Genomic DNA, 22,800 nt, shown 5'->3' on the forward strand with positions numbered 1-22,800 from the left:
ACAATATAATATGAAATCTTGTTTAGTTATAGACTTGTGTAACTCTCTAAAAAAGGATAAATGTATTGAAGCACAGTTTGATAATTGTTCCTTTGAGCTGAAAAGCAGCAGATGATGTATGCTTGAAAAGCAATAGAGTATATTTCAATCAAATTTCTGATGGTTACTCCTTTCTTCTTTTCTTCTATTCTCTTCTACTACTATTATTTCCTTCATTCTAAAAGCTTTAGAAGTTGTAGGTTTAGAGATGTAGTAGAAAACCATATGTGATTATAGCTTTTTTTCTTCAAATTTTCTTTTCCTCGAGCTCGCTTTCATAATTTTCCTTTGGGTTGAAGATTATAAGACGATATAAAAGTTGGGATAGATTATTAGATTTCAAATGTTATGATCTCTTTTGAGCATTCTATCCTTCTTTCTTTCTCATCCCTTATTTCTTTTCATTTTTCTTTTCAATTTTTATATCTTCATTATATTTCTTAATTTTAAGAGCATTAGACTATATGTGCATTAAGGTGAAGTAGAGTAGATCATTCTTGAATATATTTCTTCATTTTACTTTTAACTCTTTCTTCTTCACTTCTTCTTTCTTCTACATTTTTCAATAACACTTTCTCTTGGGTTAATCTTCTTTACATATTACTTTGTGAGTTGACCATTAGATATTGAGTTGACTATCAAGAAAGGCTTAATAGAATTTTCCAGTAGCTTGGTTAGACTCAGGTCTACACTGTAGAGCAGTAGAGCTTTCTCGTATAGCCTTAAGTGAAACTTGAGCTTGTACGATGTGACAGGACATATAGCTTCAAGTAAACATTCCCAAAATATTCTTCTTTTCTCACAACTTCTTTTTCTTGGATGTCGTGATTCTGATAATATCTTTTTGCTTTATTGATCTGCACAGATATCAAGAAACAAAGTATACAAGCATAAAAGTAACTTTTCGTACATGCGTTAAATGTTTTGAACATTGATAAGCGTTAAGTAGAGTAAAGTGTTCAAAATATTTTATCATTTGTCATTTCATTGATAAATGCATGGTTTCGTAAGACAAATAGATATTCATCAAATGATATAAACATAAGATGATTTCTCAAGGCTAAAGCGTTTAGCAGTCACTTATAAAACGATATTTTCTACAGAAAGCTTTAATTGATATAATACCGTATTTGAATGAAGCATCTCTTTTATCCTTAGTTTATATAAGAGTTAGACTTTTGTTTTCATAAGAAGCTAACTTATTTTGCTCATATAATCTATTGAGAGATTTCAATGATAGACGTTGTTTGTGATTTTATAATTCATTTAAATAGTTTGGTCTAGAAAACATTACTTCATCTCTTGGCTTCAAATGTTATAAAATTCTTCTACATTAAACACTAGTCTTTTGAGAGTGTTTGTGTAACTTTGTGTCTATGTTCAAGCGAGGTTAGTGCTTGGATGTTAGATCATATATGTGTCATTTAGTTCAGACGCTATGAGGTATAGATACTTTATCAGGAGTTTTATATCGTTTAGTTAGCGTAGGTTTTTGAGGTAGTGTTTTGCTTAATGGGATTTCTATCATTTATCCTGATATGTTGTGTTCTATTTATAGTTTTGATAACATTTAGAATGTGCATTTGCATTTGACGCTATTTTTGTGATCAAAATTACTTTCATTTTTATTTTATCCTAGTGATTAAGATAGATGATTTTGTTGGTTAAGCACTTGTCTATTGGGCAAAGCCAATTGTTTGGATGCTTCTTTTTACATCAATATTTCGTTGAGTATTATTTGATAAATTTCAAAACATGGGTTGTTGGACATTTTGATTTTGTCTCAACAAAAGTATTCATTAACAAAAGTATTCTTTGATCCATCTCAGAGAAACTGTTGTTAAAAAGCTGACAGAATCACGAACAAAATTTCCTGAGGCGTGTAGAGTCACTATCCTTAAGGACTTATCCGCGGTGTGCGCAAGTCCCCCAGGATACAACAGGAACTTCTCAGAATATTTCTGAGGATCTCAGAACTAGCAAAGAACTCTTAAAAGAGTATAAGAACAACCCAAAATATTTTAGAGAAGGAAAAGAGCTGAAAAACTCAGAGAAGAGGAGATTGAGAAAGAATGAATTTTTTTGGTGTGTATTGGAATGGAGGAACTGCCCCCTATTTATAGAGCTAGGGAGAACCAAGAAAATAAAAAGAAATTAAAAACATTAAAACAAAAAATAATAACGTTAGAGCACTTAAAATTTTTAACCGTTGCTTATAATTTTTTTTTTAAACGTTGCAATTTAATAAAATATTTTTACCGTTGCCAACATCAACGTTAACTTTTGCAATATCACTATATATTATAACAATTGTGATCAGGTTTATGTTCGTACCTTTTTGGAGCAGGTCTGTCTTCTACCACGTTTGCTTTTCCAGACAAATTATGGCCCTTGTAGTAGCACATTCTTTCCTGTTAGTATCTTCAACGATTATGTGAGTGATCAGCTCTGAAAGTGACATTTGCTTGTGTCTATGTTTCAGTTGTTGCTTGTAATCAGTCCAGGAAGGCGTCAATTTCTCGATCAGAAGTTGTGAGACAAATTCATCTGGTAGAAGAACGTTCTCTGCTTTGATATCTTCGAGCAACTTGTGGTATTCATTGATTTGGGTTTTTATGTCCTTGTCTTCAATCATCTCCCAACGGTAGTGGTTTCCAATGACAAACCTTTGTCCGACGACATCTTCGACAGTGTATTTGAGAATCAACGAGTCTCAAATGTCCTTTGCTTCCTTGTAGGAACAGTACACATCGAACAAATCATTATGACAAAAAATAATGTTTTTATGGGGAAGGGATATTGTGATCAAGGTCTCTTTGTACTTAACATTTCTGAAATTACGAATGAATCTAGTTCTTCTGCTTATATTATTGACTCGTATGATATATGGCATGCTAGATTAGGTCATGTGAATTCCACGTATGTTTTGAAGTTACAACGACTAGGATTGATTAATATGCATGATAAGCAGAGTAGTAAGTGTGATATATGTGTAGAATCTAAATTAACAAAGAAGGTATGTTTTTCTGTAGAACGTCAAACTGATCTATTAGGGTTAATTCATACTGATCTAGCTGATATGAAACAAACTATGTCTAGAGGAGGTAAAAATTATTTTGTGACCTTTATGGATGACTTTTCTAGATACACCAAAGTTTACTTAATCAAAAACAAAGATCAAGCCTTTGATGTGTTTTTAACCTATAAAGCAGAAGTAGAAAATCAATTGAATAAGAAAATTAAGAGAATTAGATTAGATAGAGGTGGTGAGTTTGTATTGTTTAATGACTATTGTGTTAAAGAAGGGATTATCCATGAAGTGACCCCACCATATTCACTCGAGTCTAATGGAGTAGCTGAGAGAAAAAATAGAACCCTTAAGGAAATTATGAATGGTATGCTTGTTAGTTCTAGTGCACCTGATAATCTTTGGGAAGAAGCCTTGCTTACTACATGTTTTTTACAAAATAGAATACCCCATAAGAAAACCAGTAAAACTCCTTATGAGTTGTGGAAAGGTTACCAACCTAATCTTAAATATCTAAGAGTGTGGGGGTGCCTAGCTAAAGTAATGTTACCCGATCCTAAGAAAAGGAAAATAGGCTCGAAAACCGCTGATTGCATATTCTTAGATTATGCTGAACATAGTATTGCCTATAGATTTCTAATTGTTAAAAGTAACATATTTGAGAGAAATTCTATAATGGAAACAAAAAATGTTACTTAACTTCATAACTACCTTCATGTTTAAATAATTTTATTTTTCACTTCTTTGTTTCCTCAGCAATCATATAACTATTTAAAAAAAATACTTTAATATTTAAAAAATCATGAAAAACACCGATGTATGCATTAATACATATAGAAGATAAAAAAGACAGTAAAATGTTTTAGCAAATTGTATTAAACTAATTATATATTAAAGTGTCATATTATAATCTCTCTCTCTATATATATATATATTCGTATTTAGTTTTAATAATTTTTTAATATAAATCCTTTGATGTTGGTACATACTTCTTTTAAGAGAAATATTTTTCTAATTACGAGTACTTTAATACAACTGTATTTATTTTTTGGAAGTATGATATCAAATCCTTTGAATAACCAAAACTTACCTCCCTATTAATAGTCAAATCATATAAATAACTCCTGTCATTTAACGTGAATTACCTATGTGACAATCTTAACTTTAAAATCACTCTTATATATGACTTTCTTATTCATCACCAAATCACCCATCTAATAAAAAGTTTCCATTCCAATTCCTCGTATTTCATAATTCATAACTCAATCATTTCATTTCCTCAAATTTTATCACAAATCACCACTTTTCATATACTAAAATTCATATATAACATCCATATTATATAATTTAAATTCAAAAACTCAAGTAACAAGAAAGTTAGGAGGATTTAAAATAATTTTTATTTTTATTTTTAAAAAAGTTTCATTCGTTATGCATAAGTGAATAAGTTGAGGTAACTTAACAACCGTCATTTTTATTAATTTTACTAAGCTAAATAAAAATATATTAAAATAAAAATAAATTGAAAGATATTAAAGCAAAGACAAATGTGATAATTTTAATCCAATCTAAATGTTTTACATGTTAATCGTCTTCTACATTTCTAAACATTTTTTCTTCGATAAAAATCAAAATGTGCCCATTTAAAAGTGAAATATTTAGATTTTAATAAAGAGAGTAAATATTTAAAATAAATAAATATACCATAAAACGTGTTGTAGAATATATAGTGGTGAAAAGTGGTCACGTTTTGATTTTGGTAGTGATAAAAGTTGACGCAGCCAGAGAAAGTTTGAAGATAGTCGTAAAAAGACGATGAAAGTTGAATATGATTGGTTAAAAGAACAACTAAAGGACCAAAGTCAAATTAATGCTTTGGCCCAGACATCCTCTTCTTCCTTCTCACGTGATCTTCGCCACATTCTAATCTTTTCCCTCTCTTTCACATTATTCAAACTCTTTTCGACCAAGGATAACCAAAAATTATATAAATATAATTTTAAGACTTTTAAATAATCATTTTATAAATTATATGTCATGTTTAATTTTTTTTCAATTTTATTCAATATAAAATTTAAATTTATACTTATCTTTTCAACAAATGCAATATGTCACTCTTTTTTTCTTATTAAATTTGAATAGAGTGTTTTTGCAGTGGAAATATAAATGTTTTAATAATATAATTGCTGTCTTGTTGTTGAGAGTTTCGAATTTCTAAGAGAGATATAAAAGTTCACCTGTAAAAGATTTTATGTTTAATATATAGTATTAAGTGATAAATAAAAATTGAGGGAATATCTCTAATAGTATATAATATATATATATATATATATATATATATATATATATATATATATATATATATATATATATATAATTATGTAAAACAAATTGTTTTACTGTCTCAAAGATAATCAACTATCACATCATATCAATTTTTTCAAACCGTTTAATAACAACAATATATTTAATAATATTATTAGCTGTAAATATGATGAAAATTTGCTTCAAATATACTGGGACTTAGATATTAGTCCAAATACTACGGACCTGAGTAACACTTATTTTTCAAAGTAGAAACTTTTAAAGAAAATAATTGTTGATTTAATACAAGTATGGTAAGAAAACTAGTATGAAACATGTGAAGAGATTTCACACACTTGATTTTAAATCGATTCTCTTTAAAATTGAAAAAGGATAATTAAATATAAGCTTGTAATAATAATGAATGTAAATTATTTATTTTGATAATTATGAAATGTAAATTATTTATTTTGTGGACTTTAACCTATATGAGTTTGGATGGTTTAATGAACCATTTATTTCATGAGCAAATTGTTTGATTCAAATTTTGTTAAGTTACACACTAATATGACATTAGCTTTGTTATTTCGAAAGGTAATTAGATAGACCAACTTGTGATCGGGTAGTGGCATCAAACATTATACTTATAAGTTCGACTTATAGTTGGATAAAATCAATCAGACAGGCCATTTTGTGACCATGTAAAAATAGTAAACATTATACTTACGAGGTCGACTTGTGGTCAAGTAGAAATTATCAGTCAAACCAACTTGTGATCAAGTAGAAATTATCAGTCATACCAACTTGTGGTCATATAAATCATCATTAGTGTCAGTAAGTAGCAAATGATACTAGTACAAGTCACACAATCCTAGGCTGGTGATACCTAACTATCATTAAACTACACGAGTCATTGTTGGAAACATATAGCCCTCAGCAAACGACACATGATACTCACCATATAATACATAACATTTGGTAGGTAGTACTCAACCTTCAACACACGACACATAACTCTTAATAGACAACACTTAACCTTTGACAAGTAACAGTCAATCCTCCATAATGAACACCTAACACTTAGTAGATAACACTTAATAAGTATAAGTGACACTTAGTTCTCGATATAAAAATACTTAATTCTAAAAGTAAACACTTCAAGTATAATATATCTTATTTTCTAAAAAAGAAAAGTTAATGTTGATAAAACAAAAAAATAATTGATCCTGAATGTAAAACATGTGAATCAATTCTTATATAACATACATTCATCATGTTAAATATGAAAAAAAATGTAATTTATGAAAAAGAAAAAGAAATACTTTAACACATAAATTTTTTATATTCCTCTTATATTATTATTTTTTATTTTTATTCTCTTCTTTCTTTAAAAAAATACAAAATTTACTTTTTTTTTTATAATTATTTTATTATTAATTATGTATACAAAAAACGTAAAAGGTTGTTATCATTAAAAAAAAAAAAAAGGTAAAACGGAAAGAACAAAAATGAGAGGCAAGTTGATAAATGAGTACCGCAATAAAAAATAGATAAAAACTGCAGAGACGTATCAAGAGTGTATATATTGGGATCTGTTGTTACGATTCTGCAGATTCCTACCACCACCTCGTCAATCTCTTCTCCAAAAACATTGCTTTTCTTATTTCTTTCTCCCTCCTCATAAAATTGAATTTAGTCAATAAAAAATGTAAAATATTAAATTAAACATTATTATTACCCCCACCCCACGTCAACTCAAAATCAAAATAATCACCTCAAGTTAACTTAACCAACCGCACACATCCAGCACGTGGGGCCCACACCACTTGGTCCATCCATCGAAACTCGAGCCATAGAGAGAGAAAGAGACCCAATCCAATGCACCACGCGCCACGCCTGCTATATATATATATATATATATATATGCACACCCAAAACCGCGTCACCACTCTCTGTAACTCAATTTGCAAACCTCAAAGTTAGCGTTTCGGAGCAACACATACACAGTCAGAGGTTCAGAGAACACACCTTGTCGGAAACTACGCTTTTACCCTCTCGCGGTGTCGGAGAGGAACATGATCGTAGGGAGAACAACAACATCATCGTCAGCAGCAACAACAACAACATGGTGAGATGTTTCAGCTTAGGATCCGTTCTCATTCTGGCGGCGCTCGCGGCCTCCATGGTGGTGCTGCCGCTCATGCTGCCGCCGCTTCCGCCGCCGCCTCTCGTCCTTCTCTTCTTCCCCGTCGGGATCATGGCGGCGCTCATGCTTCTCGCCTTCTCGCCCTCCGACGGCAACGGCATCGTTTACGCCACGTAGGATCCACCAGTGCCACATTTTGGTGGTTCTGGAATGTGCTGATGGGATCGCTTCGTTTCGGAGTTTCTAATAGTTTTTTTTTTCTTTAATTTTTTTTTAAGTTACTGTTTATATGAAAAGGAATTAATTGTAAAAGAAAAAAAAGGAAAAAAGGAAAAAGAAGAAGGAAGGATTCATTGTATTGCGGCATAGACACGGAAATTTCATTTTTGTTTCGTTCATTATAGTTATTATTATTAATTGAAACATACTTGTCCATCATCCCCACCCACATTCTTATGGTAATATAAAACGGATAATATAATTAAAAATTTAATTATTATATCCTTATTACGTTAAAATAAATGCTTACCAGATAAAATAATAAAGTGAGACAGGAAAAAAAAATAATATATATATTACTGATTATTTTAAAGTGACTTTATTGTAATTTTGTAGTTATTTACTTATTGTACTTGTAAGTACGACCGTAAACAAATATAAGAATAGACTAAAGGATGAATTGATCGGTAAAATATTTTATTATTTTAAACTTTTTTAAATAATGACATTTAATGTCATTTTAGTTCTCTTAACTATATCATTTTTAATTCATGGATTGGTGTTATCTTTTTTAACGAGAATAGTTGGCAAGTTAACTAAAATTGGAAAATTATAAAAATATGGATGGATGTGTTTCCACTTATTAATATAATATGTTTATATTAAGTTGAATGGAGTTGAAAACTTATTAATTGGGTATCTAACTAAACTTTAATTAGGTAAAATAAATTAAATCTAAAAAAATTCAATTCAACTTTATGAGTCAATTGATTCAAATGTATAGTTAGGTTTGGTTGATTGAGTTTGAAGGTCTATTTTGACCTACTTACACTTCTAATTTTATGAAATTGATTTTACTATTAATAAATGTTATTAAAAAACTTAAATATTATAAAAAATAAGGTATAAGTAAAGAGTAATTATATTGAAAACTTTAAATAACCTTTAGTTTACACACTTTTAGCATAATATTATAATGGATGAATGAAGCATTAATAGAACAAATCATAAATTAGATAAAATATCTATCAAATCAATTTAAGAGTTAACTATGTTTTAGTCTTTAAGCAATGATTTTGGTTTTAATTTATCTTCCAAAGTTTGATTTAGGTTCTAAGTTTCTATCTTTTCAATATTTATGAAATTAGTCCTGAATGACTAACCACGTTAATGTTTTTTTTTACATATCAAATGGTGATCCATATCATCATTTTGTTTCACACACGAGATAAATTATTTAATTTAAAAAATTAAATTAAATTTTCACTTCATTTTCTTCTTTGTTAATGCATCCATCTCAACTCTTCACTTTTTCATTTCCATCACCACCCTTCATTCATGACTCACACATATAACCTTTATCTCTTTCCTTCCATTTTTCATCCAGAATTATGGTTTTTGCCAACAAAAAAATACTCCTTATAAAACGTATATATATAAATATTCTTCCTAATCAAGCTCATGATCTTTGTCCTCCACTATCATCAACTACCTTCATCCTCTCTTTCCCTCCACATCCTCTATTTCAACACACATAGGAAAGTATTCATCCACCTCCAACTTCAAAAGATCCCATACAAACCTCACTTCAACTTCATCATCTTTCACATGCACCAAATTATCACAAACAAACGGGAGCATCTCCATTCATTAACATAAATTAATGTTGTAGTTTGACATTAATCGTGAAAGGTGATTTATTTGAATAAAGTTGAAATTAGTTTGCACATTTGAGAGTTATTTACAATACAAAGAAAATATGAAACTTGTAACAGAAATTTTCTTTTCAAAGAAAGTTTTAGACAATGCAAGCGAAAGAGAGTTTTGAGAGCAAATATACAATAATGATTATTGATTCTTGTTTCTTCTCTTCCTCCAATCCTCTTTATATAGACTTCTTTGAAAAAAATATGTTACTCAAAGCATTGGCTTTCACGTAGGTGTTAGTCTTTGGTAAAAGTTCAAATGTTATGTTGTTTTTTTTGAGGCAACAGTGCTACTTGTACGGATATGTTACACAAAAGGCATTGAGAAAACATTCTCAGAGTTTCTTCTTATCTCTTAACGTTCTTATGAACCAATGCATAAATTTTGAATAAAACTTTGTCTATTATGATATGCATAAATAAAAAGAAAATAGCATAACAAATAAGAAAGTATTATTCGTACATGCATTTAAAATTTAGACATTTATTAACATTTAACTTGATACATACGAAGTATGTTTTAGAGTAACATATGAGGATATATTAACACATGTATAACTTTTAGTGTGTTATCCTAGACAATTTCTTTTCATTAGACACTATTTTGTTAGATACTATTATCAAACTTCAAAACAAAAATTACTAGACGATGTTGTTTTAAAACAATATTAATATTTTTTTTTTCCAAATGAATGTTGTTCACGATATCACACTAAAAAAGGTAATATATTGACATTTAAACACTAGTAAACACTAATTAGATGAATTATTTCATAAAATATACATTATATTATTATTATTATTATTATAGATTAAAAATAGTCAGAGTGAATTATGAATTTAAATATAATTGGATTGAGTTGAGGATTAAAATTTTAAAAACTTATTAAGACCTTTAAAAGTTAAAAAAAAAACTGAGTTTTATAAATGTGAAATTTGAAAAATAGAACATATAGTTGTGTGCATGTTTTCGCAAAATAATAAGACATAAAATTAAATATTAATTATTAAGAAATTTAATAATAAATTGATGGTAATAAAATATCAAAATTGGATGAACCCCTCCCTTCACCAAAGTATCTGTGCAAGCTATTTTTCTATTTGTTCAATTCAGAATTTATAATCGGAGAATGTGGTCAGAAATTTTCATGAACAGTATTTTTTTATTTTGTTTCTTCTGAAATTAGAATGAAAAATGGAGTTTTATGCGTAAGGGCTGAAAAAAATCATACTTGTAAGAAAAGCTTCTTTTGTTGGAAGAAGATAAAGATTCAAACACCTAATAGTATGTCAGGAAACCTAACTACTTAACTTTTTCTAAATTAATATATTATTTCCAATTATTCAATAGACAAAGTTCCAATAATTAGTATTTACTTTAATAAAAATAAAATAATTCTACAAATTTATTTGCTATAAATTTTCGAATCACACTAGAAATAATCTTTTTCTTGAAATGTTTTTATTTGAAACTTGGTATCAAAATAAAGAGTCGTTAGAACATATAACCTCAATTAATTAAAGAATATAAAAAGATGGAAACAATTCAAGATTTTATAATTGAACTTACGAATTTTATTTTAATTAATATTATTTTAAATTGAGTCTCAAAAAGGTATATTTTTGGCGCATGTATGCTTTTTATTATTTCATCATATTCTTTTGATTGGATAAGCTAAGTGTTAGGTGAAGCTTTTTTGTTTTTATATATTCATTTTAGTTTTGGTTAGAATAGGATAATAATATTTTGATAATATTTTTTTATAATATTTTAATATTATTTATGTGTTATTTTGTAATTAATTTAAAATTATTTTATAATTAATAATAATAATCATAAACATTAATATAGACTAATCACATAATAATACGTAAATGATGTTAAAATGTTAAAAAAATATCATGAAAGTATCGTTATCTTTATAAATAAATATGTCTTATTCTTTTCTATCAAAATTAGAGAAAATGTTAATTAGGAGAGAGAAAATGTAAACAAAAATAAAGTATGATTTAAACATGATGAAATACTCTTCTACCAAACTTAATTTAATTGAATTATTTGACCTAAGGCTGCTAGCTACACCATGAAAGGGAAATTAATATCAACAATTTTAGTCTTATTGGCATCTATTGTTTTGGGTTTGGAAAAAAGAACCTTAAAAACATTGAAACATTAATGTAAATATCACAACTTTGCTTTTTTTATTTGATTTCAAAGCATGAGACCATAAATTAATGCTTATGGTAACTTTTCTACCTAAGTAAAAATGAGGAAAATAAATAATTTTAAATATAGTCTATATAATCTAATACTATTTCTAATTCACAATTTTGTGATAATCAATTTATGAATTTTTTTATATATTGTTAATTTTGCTGAAATTATAGTGTTCTATCCATGAATCCTTTATTTATATAATATTTCTTAAGAACATCACCAAAGTATTGGATTTTTCAAATAAACATACCGAAAAGAGTGGATATGTGATCAAAGAGATCAAATACAATTATAAACATTAAAACGATGAATTTGACATTTTTTTCCTATAATATATTTTTTTTTTTTATCAATATCACTCTAAGAAAGAATTTTTTATAAAACGTTTATGAGGATTAAAAAAACAGGTTTTAGTCTATTATTTATTGAAATTAATTTTTTATGTAAATGTTAATGTTTTAATTGTTATAAATACATTATTAATTCTTCAAAACAATAGTATTTATTAGAGAGAAATAAAATAATTTTTTTAATATTGAATGAAAATTAAAAAAAAAACCAATAAAATTACTATAGTATGCCTTTAAAACATCAATCATCACAATTTGGCAAATTTGCAAAAGTAAAGGTTGCTAAAAGGATTATTTATCCTTAAATCAAATTATTATAGTATGCGTTTAGTCTAAAAAATAGACAATCACTTATCGTTTCTCTGATTAAAGGAAGAAATAATGATTATGTCCTTTTTTTTTTACGTCAAACCTTTGAACCTTTGTTGCTCAATACCTAATAAAACACAAACTTACAGGATAATAATAAAAAAGATCTTCACCAAAAATGCAAATTATTTAAATAAATTTCTCAATATAGAAATTGATACGTAAATTAAATCAGTTTGAAATTGTAATTTAATTAGATCCAATGAAAACCAAATTATTTAATTTTGTTCATTTCGATAATATAATAATTTCAATCAATCCAAATATATGTATATATTAATAATTTATTTTGCATAGCATTTAGTAATATACTTACATAACTTTATAAAAGAATTGTGACTATTATTTATTTTATGCAAGTGAATTATAATAAAAATATTTATCATTTCGTTTAGTGAAAGAATTATGTATGAATTTTTAAATAAAGATATTTGTTTCTATATATAAGTTTGTATATATACAAATAGTCACATTCAATTGGTCTAAATTAATCTATTTTTTAATTAGATTAGTCTAGTTTGAATTATGTTTTCTTGAATCCAAACTAATCCAACCAATAAAATTTTAAGAATATATCTATCGAAACTAATTCAAATCTGATCCAGATCAATCAAATCATCTACTTTAACAAAGCTCATTAAAATGTTAAGTTTTTCTCCAGCTTTGAATGAATGTAGAAGAATATCTATAAACAGTGGTGACTGCTTCAATGGAATTTCATTTCAATTTCCTTTTTGTCTTCTTCTTAACACAATTTTATTAAATAAATTATTACAAAGTCAGACTTTCTCCATACATTTCATTGTTAAAACAATTTATTCTAGTCAACTCATATCTTAGTTAGCTGTTTGACACTTTTTAGAATTTTTCAATTTTTTTTTTTTGAATTAGAAAGTGTGCAAATTAATTAAAACATGATTGTGGTCTTAATCTAATTAACAAAAATTATTACCTTTAAAAAATCAATTGACTTAATTATTCAACACAAGTAAATTCTTCCAGAGTCAGCCTTTGATTTTCCCTTCTTCCTAGAATATGAGAACCATGCTTGTCACATTCAAATGCACCCCAGAAACACATCATCACGGTGACAAGATAATAAATTTGAAGCATGTAGATTGTCCCTTTAAATACCATATTTTATATTTTGATGAATGATTGTGTTACATGATGCAATGTCCTTCCATTTGACATCACATGTGGCAGACTACAGAGCATTGTCGTGGTCAAAGCTTACACATAAATATCATGCAATTTTATAACCCTTCAAGAGCCAAAATCATATGAATCGGTTAGCACTTCAATTCTGTCCAAGATATGATGCCATTGCACCAGACAGCATATTGCAGGATCCAGGAACAGAAACTGTGTCAGCTGATCATAACCCTTTGCTGTTTCACATATCCTTGTCAATGATGTCCCTCATCATCTGTATTGGTATAAGTCCCTCAGTTCGTATAGCATCTTTGCTTGGATCAGGGCTGATAAAGAACACAGTTGGCAACCCTCGAACCTGAAATGTGTTAGGAATAAGTTCCATAATAACATAAATCATTATATAAGAAAAAAAGTCATAAACCTATGTTTTGAATGCATCACATTCAAGTGTGTTATTTAGTCACTGTCACAATCCAAATTTCCACTGAAGGGCAAATCAATTATCAGGGTCTAGATCTGTTTGCTCATAGTCCCCTTTGAGTGTCTTGTCCAGTCTAGGCTTGAAGGTTGAAACACCAACCATTAAAGTAGTGATTCTTGTCAGCCATAATACATAGAAAATACATATACAAGATCTAGACATTTAGGATTATTATTATCTTTAAACAAACAAACAGGATTACCATGTGTTGGTTTATTAGGAAACTGCTTACACCCCATGATGCAGTGCATGTTTATTTTTGTCCCCACATTTTTAGGGTACCCTACTACAAGTTCACGTGCCATTTTGTAGAGTCGAAAAAGTGGAAAATTATGAAGAGGTAATAGTAACAGGATATACTACAAAGTATACAGACCCTAGTACTTGTAATACTAGGTTATGAACATAAAAGCATGAGGTATGAACATATTTACTCTTTTTATTATAATAACTCGTTGACAGCTTTAATAAAAAAAATAAGGTTTTTTAATGGATCTCTAATGAGTATTTGTACATGAACACGTTGTAAACAAAATTGAGGGTGTATTACCTGCATGTCGCGTGAAAATTCATACTCGTCATCAGTATCAACCTTAACAAAGACTGCCTTGTTTTGGTACTCAACTGCAAGCTGAAAAAAATTTAAATATGGATGGTTATTTCTGAGCTTTCAAATCAACTACTCAACAAGACAAGTAACCACCCTATTGTGAGATTAAAAACCACCCTATTGATTAAAACATGACATACTTATAGAATTAAGGAAATGAGATAAAGTATGCAAAGATTGTTCAAGTATTAAGTAAAAAGTCAGTGCTAAGGAAAAAAAAGCAACCACTTGGAGAAGAACAAATTCTAGATCCCCATATGCTTAAATTGGTTCTACCAGTCAGAAGATATGTGTATTTCAATGGAAGATGAACTATTGCAGCGAACTTGATTGTCAGAATGCAACGTGACCCTTAGTGAAGTTCATTAATGTATCTTTTCTAGTGATGAAGTAAAACAAAATATTAAATATCATAAAATTAGAGCTAACATTCGTTTGCAATTTCAATAGAACTTTAGGATAAGTGTTTTGATTGTAAACTAGTTTCAAAGTTGCAGTCAATGCTATGAACTTGATTAATAATATATGCATAACCGTTTTCAAAATCACACCGTCTCTTAACTAAGGATGCATTTGAAAAAGAGTGTTTAAGCTGATCTGGTGGAAGCGTTTGGGATCGCTTATAAGCTATTTTCAACTTATTTATATAAACTCATGTGAATAACTTACAAAAATAGTTTGACCTTGTTTCCTCTTCAATTATGGAAACAATTTACACGTAAGTACTTAAATTATAATTATGTGCTTAATAAGGTATTTATAACCAAACACAATGATAAATGACTAAAGCCTCTTCCTGATGAACTAAAACTCATGAATAGAACAAGACTCATGCAACTTAATTCAGACACGTTAGAGACTAATTGCCATTTATAAAGCATAGAGGCCCACTCTCCTTAAATAGCATTCAATTGGCCCGAATCTATCAAGTTATTTTTGAGATCAATCTCAAGATCTATTAATTCAGAATATGGCACAAGCTCCAGATCTAGGCAAGTTTTGCAAGCAACCAATACTCTCGTATCTACCATTAATTTAGTCATGTACAACAAAATAATGTTAATGAACATGTTTAGAAGTCATGAAAATGTTGTATATAGCCGGTCACATGGAATAACACAGAAAGGAGGGCAAGGATTGTTTATTAAATTATCAATTACTAGCAGCAGTGTCAATAGAGCACTATAGCAACATGGCGGAGTGCAGTGGAGCATGGCCTCTGTGCACTGCCCTGTGTATCTGAAGTTGTCACCATAAAAACTTTTTGCACCACTATAGCACCACCACCATGTTGACGGTGTACAAAGTCCCCAGAACAACCTCAATGAATTTGATACACATTACGAGTACTGAACATCCCTGTGCTACCCTCTGCCAACCAGTGAGTGTGATGACTCATTCTCTGGCCTCTCATTCTCATTCTCTGTTTTTTTACAGTTGCCTCTTATAATCTCATGTTTTTGCAGTTCTTTTATCCTCACAAATCTCTGTTTCTTTTAATCTCTTTCCCGTGTTTTTGCCTCTAATTTGAGTTCTTTTCAAGTTTTCTCTGTTCCAGTATTGTATCCGGAGTCTAAGGGTCTGAGGTCTGTTTTGCAACTATCTACCAGTGAAAGACTCAAAAACCCATTCGTTCCTCTTTTTATGTGTCTATTTGGTTAGTCATGGCCATCCTTTGCTACTATCTCTTCTTTGCAATTTTTCCGTTAAAACAATTTTGTGCATAAGTTTCAACCGTGCATGCTACTGGACTAATGATGATGGAATGAAACATGATAGCAGATTAGCAACCTAAAAAATAGATAAGTCACAAGCTTCAGCTTATCCGTGGACATTTTTCCAATTCCATGTTGGAATGAGATCAGATATGATACAATATGAAAAATAAAGAGTTTTAGCAAACAGTTTTTATGTGAAATTAAAAAATATTTTGCCTTTCTGTTTTCAACCACCGGCACTAACAATAACTGACATAATATTGAGTGCAAGAACCAGCTAACTATGGCCTCATTGACACATAAAACTGATAAACATCGTCACACGGTTAGGTTATAAGGAGTAGCAGGAGTTAGTTGAGATAGTTAGATTATTAATGTGTTAGTAAGAGGGATTAGTTAGCCATTAATAGAACCAAATAAGGATAGGAGAGATTTAGACGTGTTATGATTGCATATTGAGAATTGATTCTGAGAAGGAGAAACCTTGGAAGAGAGTTTTCTTCATTGTACTTTTCATTCTATTCAATAAAAACCTTTCTTTTCTTTCATTTCAATTCTTGGTTCTAATACACTCAGTGAATATGAATAATAGAAAACTCTCAGATGATAACAATGCAATTGGAATATATAAAACCATAATCTGTTATGATCAAACCAGATAGGCTGTCCAACAGATTGGAAACCCTTAATTTTGGGGGTAAGGAAAATGAATAACATGTCAAATTCATTGTCATACTGGACAATTAATGATTAATCATTGTATAGAATCAAGGTTTTAAATTGAAGTTGTGGTAGTAGTTGCAGTTTTGTTGCAATCCTTGACAATGCAGGCCAATGTGGCAAAAACTGCGGCAGTGTTGTGCCCAAAAAGTTTGATGTTGCACCAAATATGACAGTTGCAGGCTGTTTTCCAAAAGTGTGTCATATATAAAAATAGAACAGAAAAATAACCAATAAGACAAGCCATTGCACGTCCAACCAGCCCCCAATAACTACAATAACTATTTTTTTATGCAAATAATTGAGGCAAACTTTATTAACCATTGAGTTTCCAAGTTTGGAACCTGTCCGTTTCCTTGTAGGAAAATCTTTGCCAAATATTTAACGAATTTAATCCATATTTTTGGTGAATGGTATTCAATCTAGCACAATCTAAAAAATAATTAAAGACTAGCAAAGGAGGCTGATACAAGTAAAGGCTGAATTAAAACATCAAAAATACTTTATGGCATTGTGCTTGCCTGAAAGTTGAAACAAACATCAGAAGGCAACAACAACACATCCTCGTAGTCAACTCAGAGCAGAGGTTAAGCATTTTACAGATCATGTAAACCACGTACCATTTCAAGTTCTTGAGCCATTAAGATGCAAGGTCCACACCAAGTTGCATAGAAATCTATAATTAGAGGAACTTTTCTTTCTCCCTTCACCAGCTCCTGGATTTCCTCAGCTGACAACTTTTTCTACAAATCGAAAATAACAAACAATGGGATCACTGCAGTATCAGATAACATTTAGTTTATCGAATAATAAACACAAAAAAGTAAATAGTCTATGTTTGGACAGCGTTATGTTTTCTACATTTCTATTCACTCGCAAACTGCTTATCTTAAAATTTATTGATGTATCCGTTAATTGCCTTCAAAGTCCTGCCAAAGATTACTTTTTTATTGATGTGAGTAAAGCATTGAAATTGAGTAAAAAAACGTTAAACCCTTCTGTGTTCTTTCTTCTTTTCCAGAATCACTACATTTACACAGTAAGAAGTCATCAGGAAACAAATAAAAAAACTACTTTTTAAGTTCTTACTCATAAGGGGTAAAAAGTAAAGAATTTTATCAGAAGAAAAAACAAAGTATTACCTCCGAAACACAAAACCATTCATTACACTGAAAACTAGAAACATTTTTGACAAAAAAATTCACAACAAAAAGACATTTTGTTGAAACCTAGATAAAACTGGTATGAAAAACGAAAATCAGGAAGAGTGACATAAGACCCATAAGAGGAAAAAAAACAAGATAGACCCAGAAACGATAAGCTAGAAAGTGAAGTGTTTGAAGTGGCATACCACAAGATAGTCATCCCTGATATATTTCCCTTGGGGTGGCTTGCAGAGCAACTTTCTGGGTGCTGTAGAGAGTGAAAGAGGCTTATTGTTGTTGAGGTGAGTGGTTGTGGAGAGAGGATAAGGGTGGTGGTGAGCTGTGAAAGAAGGGTTTGGTAGAGAAGCACAAAGGGGTTTGGAATTGAAGGGAGAGAGAATGGCCATGCTCTGGTGAGGGGCATGGCATTGGAAGAGAACCATTGTTGTTGGTTTGGAATTTGCAGAGTGTGTTCAATGAAAAGAGGGTTTTTGAGTACAGGGGTTTACCATATCTACATGAATAGATAATAGATAGATAAAATTTCTCTTTAACCTAGGTTATTTTCTGTCACTAAATAGTGATAATAATTTAGACAGATTATATTTGGATTTTAAAAACAAAAGTTAAGGAAATAAATTAATATTTTTTATTTTTTTTTTATTTTTTTTTCTGAAAAGTACATTAAGTGTATTGTTTTTTATTTTCAATTTTCAGAAAGATAGAGTTAATGGTTTAAGAATTTGAACATGGTTTCTTCTTCGAAAGTCAATCTTTTATGTATATTTTTTGAGTTTAGATATGTTTTTAATTATTTTAATTTCTCTTCTCAGATTTAAAGTTTAATTATAACTGTGATTTGTGTTATAAACTTTTTTATACTTTTCAATTTTACTGATAAAATAAAGAGACGAGTTAGACGTTTTATACATATACAGATTTGTATGATTGTGTGTATATATAAACTGACAATCCAAAAATTTACCCAGCAATCTTTTTTTATCTAACTAGAATAAACAAAAAAATAGTTCGTATATTTGAAGATTTAGTTTATTTAGTTAAGAAAAAGGACTTAAATTAAACGAAAAATATAAATATCTTTTTAAAGGATATTATAAATATTTGTAAAATAAATTCATTTTTTTTCACTAACCAACTTCATTTTCCTAAAATTTAAAAGATTTAAATCCTTTTTTGTTCCTAAGTTAAATTCTGATGTTCATTTTAATCCTTACTTTTAAAAATGTCAACCTTTAGTCTCTATGATATGAAAAATGTATCAAACCAGCCATATTCGTTAACAAATCACAAGTTTTTCATTAAGTGATTTGTTGTTCATAACACCTTCCGTACAATATTGGATACGTAGGTAATGAAAACTTATGATTTATTGTTCATTAAGTGTTGTTAAACATATTAATAGTTAATTTAATACAACTTAATGTCTAAAAAGAAACTCCAATTACACAATATGCTATTATTTTTTAACTATGGATTTTTCATTACTCCAACAAGGGCAAGAAATTATAGATTGTAAAGTGCTCATACCATGATAGCTTTGTATTGTTTTTACACTTTCCACTACTCCCACATAAGAGGAATATGACAAAATGTGATAGTGTCTTATAGCATATGACATAAAATTAGTCACATGTACAAAAAAGTGATTTAGTGCTGTGTAGTGTTTAAAATCTCCACTTCACATTATGCATATAGCACCTTAGATTTTCTTTTTTCTTTTCTCTTCCGGACGATGAAGAGAAAGAAACGATAAAAAAATTATATATGTCGTTTCTATATTATTCAAGATATTTCAGACTTTTATATATCTATCAAAACAAAATAGTTTCATAAGGGCTTTTGATATGAATTTTTACCTAAAGAATACCATACACGAATATAAAATCATGAAGTGCCTTCTCATGACATTAATATTGAGATTTAATTAGTTTAAATGCCATTGAAAAGACCACATACAAAAAGAGAGACACAATGAAGAAACATTCCTTCATTTTCTTAATTAATGAAAGAGAAGGTTACAATTAAAAGTCTACATATAATTAAAGTTAGGAGAGATAATGGTTTTACCTCTACTCTCTTCTATATATGGTATATGTATGGTGTTCTCTTTCACTGGTTCAGTCCAAATTTTCTGCTAAGTTTTTTTCTTCTCTACTGTGTCCTTAAAATACACTGATAAACATTAATCTTAATGTTTTTATTTTTAATAGTCAGTAGGAGATAGCACAAAAAAACCAACTGAAAATCTGGAGTCAACTTTCTTCCTCCTTCAATCTATATATATCATGTTGATGAATTATAAACTTTGTACACACACAACCATGTCATGATTAACTTCTTCCAATTCTTAGTGAAGAATCAACACCTTTATTGACACTTGCAAAGATCCTAGCAATCTCTAGTTGAGTGTTGGCTATGATTTCAGTTCTCTTCAGCTCCATCTCCCCTCTCTTTGCCTCAGCTTCAACCCTCATCTTCTCAATCTCTTTCATTGTCTCCATTCTGGTCTGTTCTGACCTCATTACCACTTCTGCTAGCCACCTTATGCTTTCTGCTATCTCCATGTCTTCACTGTTTTGGTTATTGTTATCACTGTTGTTACTGTTCCTTCTCACCCTCTTGTTGTTCTCACTTTTCATCTTCCTCTTGTTGCATCTCACCTTCTCCTTTTCACTGTATAGAGCAGGTGTGCTACTATCCGAGTCCATCACATTCTTGTCAGATACATGCTCACATGACTTTCCTCCTAACCCATCTTCCTATTAATGCCAAAACATTAATAATATTCATATAATATGATTGTGTGTGTGTTATATATAATATTCTGAAACATAAGATCACAATCGTAACACACTCAAACCATCTATGTCTGTTCTAATGTCTATTTTACCTGCATAATATAAGGTTAAGTTTTATTCAAAGGTAGCAACCTAGCACCTACAGTTTAAGACACTGTTTTTTTGTCCCTTGAAATGATTTTCTGGTATAATAATGCTTATTTAGTATAATGGAAGATTTAGCTCAGCACCTAAATATGGGTCTTGGTAACTTTTACTTAATATATAGATTAACTATTTTAACATGAGTTTCAAGATAAACATTTTGAAATAGTTATATTGTAAAAATAAATGAATTCGCAATGCATAACAGTTCATAATTATATCACAGTATAAAAAAAATTCACAAGACAGTGTGACTTTTACTGACAGTAATTTTTAAGTAGAATGTATTACAACTATTTGAATATGTCATTTTTCAGTTCATGTTTGGTACCTTTCTTTAAGAGATGAGTTTAACTTGCTTTCTGTGAATTGTCATCCTTCTGTTGCAAAGAAAATCAATGATACATTTTTTTTTTCTTTATATGAAACTCAAGGTGTGCTTGGAGCAACAATCATACATTTTTTCATGAACAAGTTCAGGAATATGATTTCCAATTTTACTCTTATGAACAGAATGTTACACTCACAACATAAAGCTGAATTATTAGCAAAAAGGTTTTGAGCCATGTAGTACCAACTTCACCAAGTTAAACATCATTCTGAAATGGATGAGTCATGATCATAAAAGGAAAAACAAAAGAACGAAGCCAGAGTTGAATAAAAGACCACCCAGAATGAAAAATTGTGCATCATATAATAATCTATCTCTACCTTGACTAGTTTTTCAACACCATTGGATCCGTGAGAGTTTTGTGTGGGTGGTGGAGGAGCAGCAGAAGGAGGAGCTTGTGACACAGCCAGTGAAGGAGGATCCAACAACACCAGAGCCTGGTTACTATTGGTGGTGGCGTGTGGTGGTTGAAATGATGGTGCTATTGTTGGTGTTGGTGTTGGTGTTGGCGGAAGTGAAGATAATGGTCCTGTGCCACGCAGGAGAAGATCAAGGCGAGAGTACAAAGGCCAAGATGATGCATCAGCAGTGGTTGCAGACTCTGATCTGTACCTTTTTTTCATGGACTCAATCTTGTTCTTGCACTGAGTCTGTGTCTTTGGTGACTTGGTGGAGTTGGCTCTTGATGAGACATGTTTTGCAACATCTTCCCAGTCATGGCCCTTGAGTTTGGCTCTGTTTCTGAGCACCCATTTGGCCTCATAAGCCTCAAGAAGGGTTGACACAGCCCCTTCACTCCATTCATCTCTCTTCAGCCTATCACTGCCACCACCAATGGCTTTTCTTGGAGAATTCTCTTCCTTGATGGTTGCATGATCCGAGAAGAAGAGAGATGGGTGGCTATCATCTTGCTTCTCTGATTTCTCCTCCATCTCTCATCCCCCATCTACTACAAAGCTTTTAATCCTTTCTCTTTAGCTGCTAACATGCTTCCAACTTCACTCTCAGACCATCAAATACAACCACTAGCATTAGAAAGAGAGCTAGAAACAAAAAAAGAACCAGAAAAATAGAAAATATAGCACTAGTGGGCGGTGGAAAGGAAAAAAAAATGTTCACCTTTTGTCAAAGGACTTAATCATGTCAATGCCCTCAACCTTTCTTTTTCTTGCTTTTTTACAAATAGGTGGTGCTCCATAGTGTTACCTTAAGATTTTAATTCCTAGTTAATTATT

The 22,800-nt window shown here is 30.0% G+C and overlaps 2 protein-coding genes across 3 annotated transcripts; both read right to left on the reverse strand.

Annotated features, from left to right (window-relative positions):
- Positions 1–13,480: 13,480 nt before the first annotated feature.
- LOC106761169 (thioredoxin-like protein CITRX, chloroplastic) lies at positions 13,481–18,740 on the reverse strand. The gene is made up of 4 exons (XM_014644687.2): positions 18,418–18,740; positions 17,687–17,809; positions 14,569–14,649; positions 13,481–13,892 (listed from the first exon to the last, which is right to left on the reverse strand). The coding sequence occupies exons 1-4, from the start codon at positions 18,652–18,654 to the stop codon at positions 13,776–13,778; spliced, it is 558 nt and encodes a 185-aa protein (XP_014500173.1). The 5' UTR covers positions 18,655–18,740; the 3' UTR covers positions 13,481–13,775.
- Positions 18,741–20,193: 1,453 nt separating this feature from the next.
- LOC106759930 (trihelix transcription factor ASIL2) lies at positions 20,194–22,800 on the reverse strand. Of its 2 annotated transcripts, XM_014643322.2 has the most exons (3): positions 22,685–22,800; positions 21,886–22,561; positions 20,194–20,991 (listed from the first exon to the last, which is right to left on the reverse strand). In XM_014643322.2, the coding sequence occupies exons 2-3, from the start codon at positions 22,495–22,497 to the stop codon at positions 20,563–20,565; spliced, it is 1,041 nt and encodes a 346-aa protein (XP_014498808.1). In that variant the 5' UTR covers positions 22,498–22,561; positions 22,685–22,800; the 3' UTR covers positions 20,194–20,562. The 2 variants fall into 2 exon arrangements, with proteins under 2 accessions (XP_014498808.1, XP_014498807.1); XM_014643321.2 differs by lacking the exon at positions 22,685–22,800 and having other exon boundaries at positions 21,886–22,673.

This window comes from Vigna radiata, chromosome 5, assembly GCF_000741045.1.
Source record: "Vigna radiata var. radiata cultivar VC1973A chromosome 5, Vradiata_ver6, whole genome shotgun sequence".
Classification (NCBI taxonomy): Eukaryota; Viridiplantae; Streptophyta; class Magnoliopsida; order Fabales; family Fabaceae; genus Vigna; species Vigna radiata.